The 10,952-nt window shown below is 41.3% G+C and overlaps 1 protein-coding gene across 1 annotated transcript; it reads right to left on the reverse strand.

The window, feature by feature from the left end:
* Window positions 1-1,736: 1,736 nt before the first annotated feature.
* LOC129814555 (natural killer cell receptor 2B4-like) lies at window positions 1,737-8,233 on the reverse strand. The gene is made up of 4 exons (XM_055867730.1): window positions 8,105-8,233; window positions 5,615-5,911; window positions 5,173-5,454; window positions 1,737-4,268 (listed from the first exon to the last, which is right to left on the reverse strand). The coding sequence occupies exons 1-4, from the start codon at window positions 8,151-8,153 to the stop codon at window positions 4,144-4,146; spliced, it is 753 nt and encodes a 250-aa protein (XP_055723705.1). The 5' UTR covers window positions 8,154-8,233; the 3' UTR covers window positions 1,737-4,143.
* Between the last annotated feature and the right edge of the window lie 2,719 nt (window positions 8,234-10,952).

The following is a 10,952-nucleotide window of genomic DNA, read 5'->3' on the forward strand; positions in this document are numbered from 1 at the left end:
CATTTGCACACACTATACATAGATTTTTCTATTGTGTTATTGACTGTACGTCTGTTTATGTGTAACTCGGTGTTGTTGTTTTTGTAGTACAGCTTTGCTTTATCTTGGCCAAAATGATCTGCCTCTGACCCTATTACGGGACTGAGTCACTGGCTTACTAATGCTCTCCCATGCTGTCCCTAGGAGTGGTGCATCACGTCATGCCAGGCTTTTTTGCTGTACTCGACTTGAGTGGGTTGAGTCACTGGTGTGATCTTCCTGTCCGGTTTTGCACCCCCTCGTGCTCGTGCAGTGGAGGAGATCTACGTGGGATATACTCAGCCTTATCTCAGGGTAGTCTGGTGGTCTGTTGAGTGGTGTGGGGGCTGTGCTTTGCCAAAGTGGGTGGGGTTATATCCTGCCTGTTTGGACCCGTCCGGGGGTATTGTCGAACAGGGCCACATTGTCGTCGTCCCCCCTCCCCCATTCTCAGCCTCCAGTATCTATTCTGCAGTAGTCTATGAGCTGGAGGCTAGGGTCAGTCTGTCCTATCTGGTATAATTATCCTGTCTTATCTGCTGTCCTGTGTGAACTTAAGTATGCTCCCTCTAATTTTCCCATCTCTCTCTCTCTCCTCCCGAACCTGAGCCCTTGGACCATGCCTCAGGACTACCTGACCTGATGACTCCTGGCTGTCCCCGTCCCCAGTTCACCTGGTCGTGCTGCTGATCCTGTTTCTGTTGTTCTGCCTGTGGCTATGGAACCCTGACTTCTTCACCAGATGTGCTACCTTGTCGTGCTGCTGCTCCAGTTTCAACTGTTCTGCCTGCGGCTATGGAAACCTGACTTGTTCACCGAACGATCTACCTTTAACCAGACCTGCTGTTTTCGACTCTCCCTCTCTCTCTACCTCACCTGCTGTCAAGACCTCTTAATAATGCTTGACAATGAAAAGCCAACTGACATCCTAAGGTGCTGACCTGTTGCCTTCTCTACAACAACTGTGATTATTATTTGACACTGCTGGTCATCTATGAACATCTGAACATCTTGAAGAACGATCTGGCCTTAATGGCCATGTACTCTTAAAATCTCCACCCAGCACAGCCAGAGGAGGACTGGCTACCCCTCAGAGCCTAGTTACTTTCTAGGTTTCTTCCAAGGTTCCTGCCTATCTAGTGAGTTTTTCCTATTCACGTGCTTCTACATCTGCATTGCTTTGCTGGTTGGGGTTTAGGCTGAGTTTCTGTATAGCACTTTGTGACATCTGCTGACGACAAGCAGGCTTTATAAATACATTTGATTTGATACTGACTACACACCCACTCACATACAAGCTGCTGCTGCTCTGTTTTTCTTATATCCTGTTGCCTAGTCTCTTTACCCCAATACATATCTACCTCCATTACTCCAGTTTCCCTGCACATGTAAATATGGTATTGGAACTGACTTTTTAAATATTTCCTGTCTATAGTATGCTTACTTACTTTATTGTGTATTTCTTATTCCTTTTTCTTGTGTTTTTTTTCTAGTAATACATTGTAATTAATTATTGCATTGTTGGGTTTGCAAGAAAGGCATTCACTGTACTTGTGCATGTGACATTAAAACTTGAAAGTAGACGCACACACCTTAATATGCTACAGTACCATGGAGGTGCATGGAGAGGAGTAAATGCACGTAATAAAATAAAATACGAATTTGAAACATTAGTTTATTAAATCCATTACATTTTAGAACGAATCAAGATTACTCAGTGTGCTGGTGTTCTTCATGGGGAGTCTATAGCAGGGGTTGTAACTGGTTCTGGGAACAGAACTGAAAACTGAAAAAGAAAAACATTTGAAGAGGAAGAGAAACAGAACAGTGAACTAAAATAATCTCTTGGGTTCCGGAACAGAAACATTATTTTCAAATCTTGAGATCTGGTTAGTAATGTTCCTTTTCGTTCCCCAAAAAGAATCCTTATGTCTGGTATACATACACTCAGTGTACAAAACATGAAGGACACCTTCCTAATATTGAGTTGAAACCCCCTTTTGCCCTCAGAATGGCCTCAATTCGTCGGTGCATTGATTGTACAAGGTGTCAAAATAATTCCACAGCCTTGCTGGCCCATGTTGACTCCAATGCTTCCCATGGTTGTGTCAAGTTGGCTGGATGTCCTTTGGGTGGTGGTCTGGATATCACAAAATAAAAACAGAAAAACACAGTAGCATTCTAGTTCTTCACACGAACCGGTGCACCTTGCACCTGCTAACATACCCATTCAACGGCACTTCAATATTTTGTCTTGCCCATTCACCCTCTGAATCATACACAGTCCTTGTCTCAAGGCTTAAAAACTCTGTAACCTGTTTCCTCCCCTTCATCTACACTGATTGAAGTGGATTTAACAAGTGACATTATTAAGGAATCATAGCTTTCACCCAGATTCACCTGGTCAGTCTGTCATGGAAGGAGCATGTATTGTACACTCAGTGTATAATTCTGCAATTTATTGAAGTTATGATTATATTATTAGCCTGTTCCAACCCACGTCATATCATGATGCTCAGCGATTTAGGCCAAGCCCCCTCTATGTCCACCCCTCACTCTCTCTCTACCCCTGGAATATTAATCACATCTCGCGCCTGTATTTATCCGTCCTTTTGTCAGTTTCTCCCTAGGAGAGGTGGGTGTGGAGTCAGGCGCAGGAGAGAACGAATTGCAAGAAAGGGCGTTTTATTTACATGTCCAAAGAACAGGAACAGGACCACAACAGTAGCCACAAAACAACAGGAAAGTAGTGCCGGAGGAAAAACACCTGTTCAACAGAACAAACCAAAACGCAACCCAAACAAATGACAGCTACACGAACAATCCCGCACAAAACCAAGAGGGTAGGACGAGATGAAATACCCCACTAATACCCTAAACAGGTGCACAACAAGACATACAAAACCAAACGAAAAAGAAAAGGGATCGGTGGCAGCTAGTAGACCGGCGACGACGACCACCGAGCACCGCCCGAACAGGGAGAGGAGCCACCTTCGGTGGAAGAACTTGCATTCCTTATAACCTGAACTCAAGACAGATGTTCTTAACCTTTTACTGCAGTGGGTTAAATCAGGGTCACACAGAGTGTTTCATGTTGGTTTGAACAAATCTATATGGAAACAAAAGTATACACCTCACACACATGGTTATGGGTTTAAATGAAAGAAGACAGCAGTACCATATCAGATAAACAGTAGAGTTGAAATGTATAACATTTTGCAATTTACGTGTCAATATTACACTTTATATACACTTATATTACACTTTATAAAATCAAATCAAATCAAATTATTCAGCCAGGTCTTGAGATAAACAAAGCATCTGGACTAGTGTCATGGACCCAGAACGTCCAGTTTAGACATCAGGCACATTTAAATGTAACAGTGCAAGCCTTCTGCGAGATTTGAAAACAGCAGGAGTATCCATGGTGACACAAGAGTCAGTAGAACAAGATGAGCTAGCCACAATGGGCTTCCTGGTTGGATTCAAAGTTGCAGAGCTGATACTAGAATTCAGGTAAATGAGTACAATATAACTATTACCAATACCACTATGCTTATGAGCACATGTAGCAAAACGATAGCTTGATATACTGTAAAACCATTAATTGTATAGGTGGAGCCAACAACAGAGCTAACGGGAGCTAACAGAGCTATCAATTGAAAATAAATTAACAGGCACAAAATTACTATTTACTATCAACATGAGAAGCTGTGACGTAATGATATCAAGGCTATTTAATGGGAGTAAATACCCTTTGAGGAGCTTGATTTGATCAGTCAATGCCTCAACGCTGCCTTGTAGTGTTGAGACAGGATCCAGACACCCAAGTGATTAGGGTGGATCCCATCCTCCTTATAGAGCATAGTCTGCTTCCAAAAGGTGTCAAAGATTTCTACAAAAGTAGGTTGACTGATCGATCATCCATCGAGGCAACTGGAGGCTTTATGTGGGAAGCGCAGTCAACTGATTGGCCAAGACCAGTAAGACCAACAAGTCTTTCCAAAAGGAAACCAGATGAGACAAAATGCTGATAATAATCATCATGAATCTCTACTTTTTCAGTAATGAAGCATGAGTCTAAATCACTTTGTCTGAGGTAGAAAAAATACAATACCCATGATTCTATCCATAGTGGAATCTGTCCCTGATGTGGACAGTGATGACAGCAGAGATCATGATGACCAGCCCCACAGACACCAGGATGATCTTCAGCATGCACACAGACATGCTACCAGCAGGGGGAGACACTGGTTCACAACAAACAGACAATATGTTACAGTTCCTCTCGCAGATCAGACACTTCCTCTTGTGAGTGAGATTAGCCTGGGGATAAGGTTACAGTACTTCCAATAATACATGGATTTGAGTGTACAAAACATTAAGAACACCTGCCCTTTCCGTGACATAGACTGACCAGGTGAATCCAGGTGAAAGCTACGATCTCTTATTGATGATACCTGTTAAATCCACTTCAATCAGTGTAGATAAAGGGGAGGAGACAGGTTAAAGAAGTATTTTTAAGCCTTGAGACAATTGAGAGATGGAGTGTGTATATGTGTGCCATTCAGAGGATGAATGGGCAAGACAAAATTAAGTGCCTTTGAATGATATATGTTGGTAGCTGCCAGCCACAGTGTTTTGTGTCAAGAACTGCAACGCTGCTGGGTTTTTCAAGCTCAACATTTTATTGTTGAGCTTGGACATCCACACATCTTGACACGACTGTGGGAAGCATTGGAGTCTACATGGGAAAGCATCCCTGTGGAACACATTCGACACCTTGTAGAGTCCATGTCTGGATGAATTGCTGCTGTTCTGAGTGTAAAAGTTTGGGGTGAAACTCAATATATGGAGGTGTTCTTAATGTATGACGAACTCACACGTATATTAATTCATATATATAGTTAGTATAGGTCTTAATGTATTGTGAGCTCACACGTATGTTAATTCATATATATAGTTAGTATAGGTCTTAATGCTTTGTACACTCAGTCTACATCTGACATACAGTATTTGAGAGGTTTATTTGTGTGTGTGTGTGTGTGTGTGTGTGTGTGTGTGTGTGTGTGTGTGTGTGTGTGTGTGTGTGTGTGTGTGTGTGTGTGTGTGTGTGTGTGTGTGTGTGTGTGTGTGTGTGTGTGTGTGTCTTACCAGATTTCATTGGACAGAGTTCCACTGTCTTCTTGGACTCAGTGGCCCAGCTGACCTGGTTGCTGTGGTTACAGATGATGGAACCCCCTGCCACATAGACAGAGAGCAGGGGGACAGTGGAGGTCTCAGCCCATCTACTCTCTCCTCCCACCTGAGAGCAGGTGCTGTTGTTACAGCTGGAGGTGACAGAGGTGTTCTGACCTCTGCAGGTCACAGTCACATTACAGATGCCATTGATGAGGGAGACAGAGTCCACTGTCAGGAGTGGAGGCTCAACTCTCTCTAAAAAAATCGAACCCCATTATTGTTAATATATTAACCTGAGTACAGGAGCTAGAGTACTAATGAATATGCATTTAACCTGTACCCCATGTGTAGCTCTATTGATTGATACTGTAACTGTGTCACTGTAGAAAATAATAGAAAAACTAGTCAAACGTACCTTGGAGAATTAACTGGTATGCAATAATAGTATTTTCTTTGTCACCATTCACTACTGCAGTATAAGGTCCACTGTCTCCTTCCTGTATGTTCTTCAGTAGCAGAGAGAAGTTTCCCTTATAAAACTCAACCCTGTTGTTGTACTCAGGAGACACTCTCACTGACAATGTGTCAGAGCATCTTACAATATTGGCTGATCTGAAGGTCCACTTAAAAACCTCCAACTCTTTCAGTTGAACATTTTCCTGGACATCCAGACGAACATCCTGTCCCTTCAGCACAAACACAGAGCTGGACTCTATGAAATAAACACACAGAAGAAATAATGTGATGAGGATGATGAGGATGATGAGGATGGCATAATGAGGATGAAATCCATAATTCCATAAGTATTGATTAGGGCCCTGTGTTTTGCACAATCATGTGACATAGCAAGCTTTTATCCTGTTTTTAAAGCCTGATGCAGAAATGATAATTACACCAATAATGAAAGTAATTGTCTGAGGACGGTGTTAGATCTGACATAAAAATAAAAAGAGGTCAGTTTGATGAAAAAGCTTTAAATAAAGGTTAAAATCCAGTCATGTCACAAAACACATGGCCCTGAATCACATTATACTAGAAGAGAACAGGCTACTCTGGAGAATCGTGCTTCTTTAATAAAGTTAGATCAAAGCTGAATGAATGTCTGTAGGCTACTTTGAATCAACACTGTATAACTCAGGAAGATCTAGATATGTCTGTAGGCTACTTTGAATCAACACTGTATAACTCAGGAAGATCTAGATATGTCTGTAGGCTACTTTGAATCAGCACTGTATAACTCAGGAAGATCTAGATGTGTCTGTAGGCTACTTTGAATCAACACTGTATAACTCAGGAAGATCTAGATATGTCTGTAGGCTACTTTGAATCAACACTGTATAACTCAGGAAGATCTATATATGTCTTTAGGCTACTTTGAATCAACACTGTATAACTCAGGAAGATCTAGATGTGTCTGTAGGCTACTTTGAATCAACACTGTATAACTCAGGAAGATCTAGATGTGTCTATAGGCTACTTTGAATGATCATTGTATAAATCAATAAGATCTAGATGTGTCTGTAGGCTACTTTGAATCAACACTGTTTAACTCAGGAAGATCTAGATGTGTCTGTAGGCTACTTTGAATCAACACTGTTTAACTCAGGAAGATCTAGATGTGTCTGTAGGCTACTTTGAATCAACACTGTATAACTCAGGAAGACCTAGATGTGTCTGTAGGCTACTTTGAATCAACACTGTTTAACTCAGGAAGATCTAGATGTGTCTGTAGGCTACTTTGAATCAACACTGTTTAACTCAGGAAGATCTAGATGTGTCTGTAGGCTACTTTGAATCAACACTGTTTAACTCAGGAAGATCTAGATACATTTCATACATTTTTCCTGACACCCAAAAGTATTCGTTACATTTCGAATGCTTAGCAGGACAGGAAAATGGTCCAATTCACAAATTTATCATGCTTGGTCATTCCTACTGCCTCTGATCTGGAGGACTCACTTAACACAAGTGCTGCCCCTGGCTATCCTTAAATAAAAAAACAGGAAAATAATGCTGTCTGGTTTGTTTAATATAATTAAGGTGAAATTAGTTGTACTTGTACTTTTACTTTTGATACTTAAGTATATTTCAAACCAAATACTGTTAGACGTTTAGTCAAGTAGTGTTTTACTGGGTCATTTTCACTTTTACTTGATTCATTTTCTATTAAGGTATCTTTACTTTTACTCAAGTTTGACAATTGGGTACTTTTTCCACCACTGCTGTGTTCAGATTCAATCAAAGCACATATTTTGCATAGTGACGCGCTGTTTAGTTTTGGCCACATAAGAGAGAAATGCGACCATTCACATATTTCTAAACCCTCCTCGGAAATAAGGTGGTGTTTCTGTCTTCCAGTAACGTTCTACTATGTTATTATGTTTGGTTGTGTAGAAAACTATCATTATGTGATCTAGCAGACATTGATTCAGCTTTGATCTGACTTTATTAAACGAGCACCGTTCTCCTAAGTAGCCTGTTCTGTACGAGTAGAGGAGAGATCGTGTACAAAGTAGAGAATCCTGCAGATACACAGAAGCTTCAGAACTGTGACTGTAGTCTTTAAAGAGACCTTCCTAATTGTCAAATAATGGTGCCTTGGCTTTAACTACAGCATTAGTTATATTCTAATAGACACCTCAACACTTTTTCAACCAATAATGTTGCTTTGACTACAGTTTTAGTTATATTCTAATACGACATCCAGTATCTTTTTAACCAATATACTTAAATGTGTTCTTCATTTCATAAAAATGACAGAATTCCTCTCAGATAATAAGAATTACAAGATGGATGAATCAGAAGCAGTCCAATATTTTCCCATCAGTATGTCTTTATTTACCATCGTATTGCTGTTCTTTCTGAGGCCCAGACAACAGAACCTGAGAGATACACAAAAGCCTACCTGATGATGCTATGCAGGTCATCAATCCAAACCCTAAAAGGAGAGACATGGTGTTGAGATGGTGCTCCAATGAATATAGATAGGTAGACGGACGGACAGATTAACATGTGAAATGTTTGCTTGTGTCTGTGTTTCCTGTTGAGCAACTGCTATTTTCTAGCTCAACCCACACTGACAGCAGTAACACCAGCAGAATAGGTGTGGTTAATGATGATTAATTGTGTGTCTTTCAAGTAAAGACAACTTTTGAACAAAAATTTAGCCTGTATTTATGTGCATCTCCCCAACAGAGAAATACAATTCCTTCAAACTACGTTTCTGTATTAAATAAATAATATGAAACAATATAAAACTATAGATTCAGAGAACATTTGAGCCATGTATGTAAAGTATTTGTCTGCAAGTGTTCATCTAAGTATTACTGAACAAAAAAACATAGTGACTTAAGAATAACAGTTGTTCTGATGTAGTATCGGGTCAAAGGGTCAACAGCGCATCACAACGTATGTGACACCCCTCCCTCCTCTCAAGGGGCCGGAAGGGGGAAGTTGCCCATACAGTAGGTGCTGATCTTGGGTGAGTTTACACCCCACTAATAGTTAAGGTTATGGTTGTGGGAGGGGAAGCTGATCTTAGATCTGTACCTAAGTGAAACTTCACCCTTCACTCAATGGGCCATACTCTGTACTGGTATTAGAAGAAGCTGTGGTCTTTCACTCTCAATCTAGTAGCTACCTCCAGTACCTAGTTCAACAACTAACAGTATCAGGTGACTGACCACTTCCATCTTCAGAAAGGAAACATTTCCTTCTGCTATTATGTGCTGCCTCACTGGCTGTCATTCTGGAACCACGTACACTACCGATTAGATGTTATTTTCTTACAGTAATGTCACATTTTCTATCTTCTTAGGTTGTGTTAAAACAAGAAACCTGTAGTTTACAACTTGAAAGATACATTGAATACTAAACATGTATCTAACGTGAGCTAAAAAATATTTGATTGGTTTGACTACCTGTCAGGTGAGTCACTAGGGGACATTGGCTATTTTAGTAAATAAAAAAACAGGTAAATATCAGCACATGATTATCAAAGTGCAGGTATTTATGGCACAGGCAACATCCTAGAGGAGAACCTGGAAACTAGGAGACAAATTCCACTTTCAGCAGGACAAAAAAAACAAAATAAAATATAATTTCATTGGTCACATACACATGTTTAGCAGACGTTATTGCGGGTGTAGTGAAATGATTGTGTTTCAATCTCTGACAGTGCAGTAATATCTAACATGTAATATCTAACAATGTCACAAGATACAGTTGAAGTCGGAAGTTTACATACACTTAGGTTGGAGTCATTAAAACTCGTTTTTCAACCACTCCACAAGTTTCTTGTTAACAAATTAACATTTTGGCAAGTCGGTTAAGACATCTACTTTGTGCATGTGTAACAGTATAACTTTAAACCGTCCCCTCGCCCCGACCCGGGCGCGAACCAGGGACCCTCTGCACACATCAACAACTGACACCCACGATGCGTCGTTACCCATCGCTCCACAAAAGCCGCGGCCCTTGCAAAGCAAGGGGCAACACTACTTAAGTCTCAGAGCAAGTGACGTAACTGATTGAAATGCTACTAGCGCGCACCCGCTAACTAGCTAGCCATTTCACATCCGTTACACTCACCCCCCTTTCAACCTCCTCCTTTTCCGCAGCAACCAGTGATCCGGGTCACGGCACCAATGTAACAGTATAACTTTAAACCGTCCCCTCGCCCCGACCCGGGCGCGAACCAGGGACCCTCTGCACACATCAACAACTGACACCCACGATGCGTCGTTACCCATCGCTCCACAAAAGCCGCGGCCCTTGCAAAGCAAGGGGCAACACTACTTAAGTCTCAGAGCAAGTGACGTAACTGATTGAAATGCTACTAGCGCGCACCCGCTAACTAGCTAGCCATTTCACATCCGTTACACATGACACAAGTCATTTTGCCAACAATTGTTTACACACAGATTATTTCACTTATAATTCACTGTATCACAATTCCAGTGGTTCAGAAGTTTACATACACTAAGTTGACTGTGCCTTTAAACAGCTTGGAAAATTCCAGAAAATTATGTCAATTGGAGGTGTACCTGTGGATGTATTTCAAGGCCTACCTTCAAACGTAGTGCCTCTTTGCTTGACATCATGGGAAAATCAAAAGAATTCAGACAAGACCTCTTGTAGACCTCCACAAGTCTGGTTCATCCTTGGGAGCAATTTCCAAACACCTGAAGGTACCACATTCATCTGTACAAACAATAGTACGCAAGTATAAACACCATGGGACCACACAACCGTCCTACCGCTCAGGAGGAGACGCGTTCTGTCTCCTAGAGATGAACGTACTTTGGGGCGAAAAGTGCAAATCAATCTCAGAACAACAGCAAAGGACCTAGTGAAGATGCGGGAGGAAACAGGTACAAAAATATCTATATCCACAGTAAAACGAGTCCTATGTCAACCTGAAAGGCCACTCAGCAAGGAAGAAGCCTCTGTTCCAAAACCGCCATAAAAAAGCCAGACCACGGTTTGTAGCTCCACATGGGGACAAAGATCGAACTTTTTGGAGAAATGTCCTCTGGTCTGATGAAACAAAATTAGAATCCCCCCCCCCCCCTCCCTTAAAAGATTTAGATGCACTATTGTAAAGTGGCTGTTCCACTGGATATCTTACGGTGAATGCACCAATTTGTAAGTCGCTCTGGATAAGAGCGTCTGCTAAATGACTTAAATGTAATGTAAAATGTTTGGCCAAAATGACCATCGTTATGTTTGGAGGAAAAATGGGGAGGCTTGCA

Source organism: Salvelinus fontinalis, chromosome 17 (genome assembly GCF_029448725.1).
Source record: "Salvelinus fontinalis isolate EN_2023a chromosome 17, ASM2944872v1, whole genome shotgun sequence".
In the NCBI taxonomy this organism is placed as follows: domain Eukaryota; kingdom Metazoa; phylum Chordata; class Actinopteri; order Salmoniformes; family Salmonidae; genus Salvelinus; species Salvelinus fontinalis.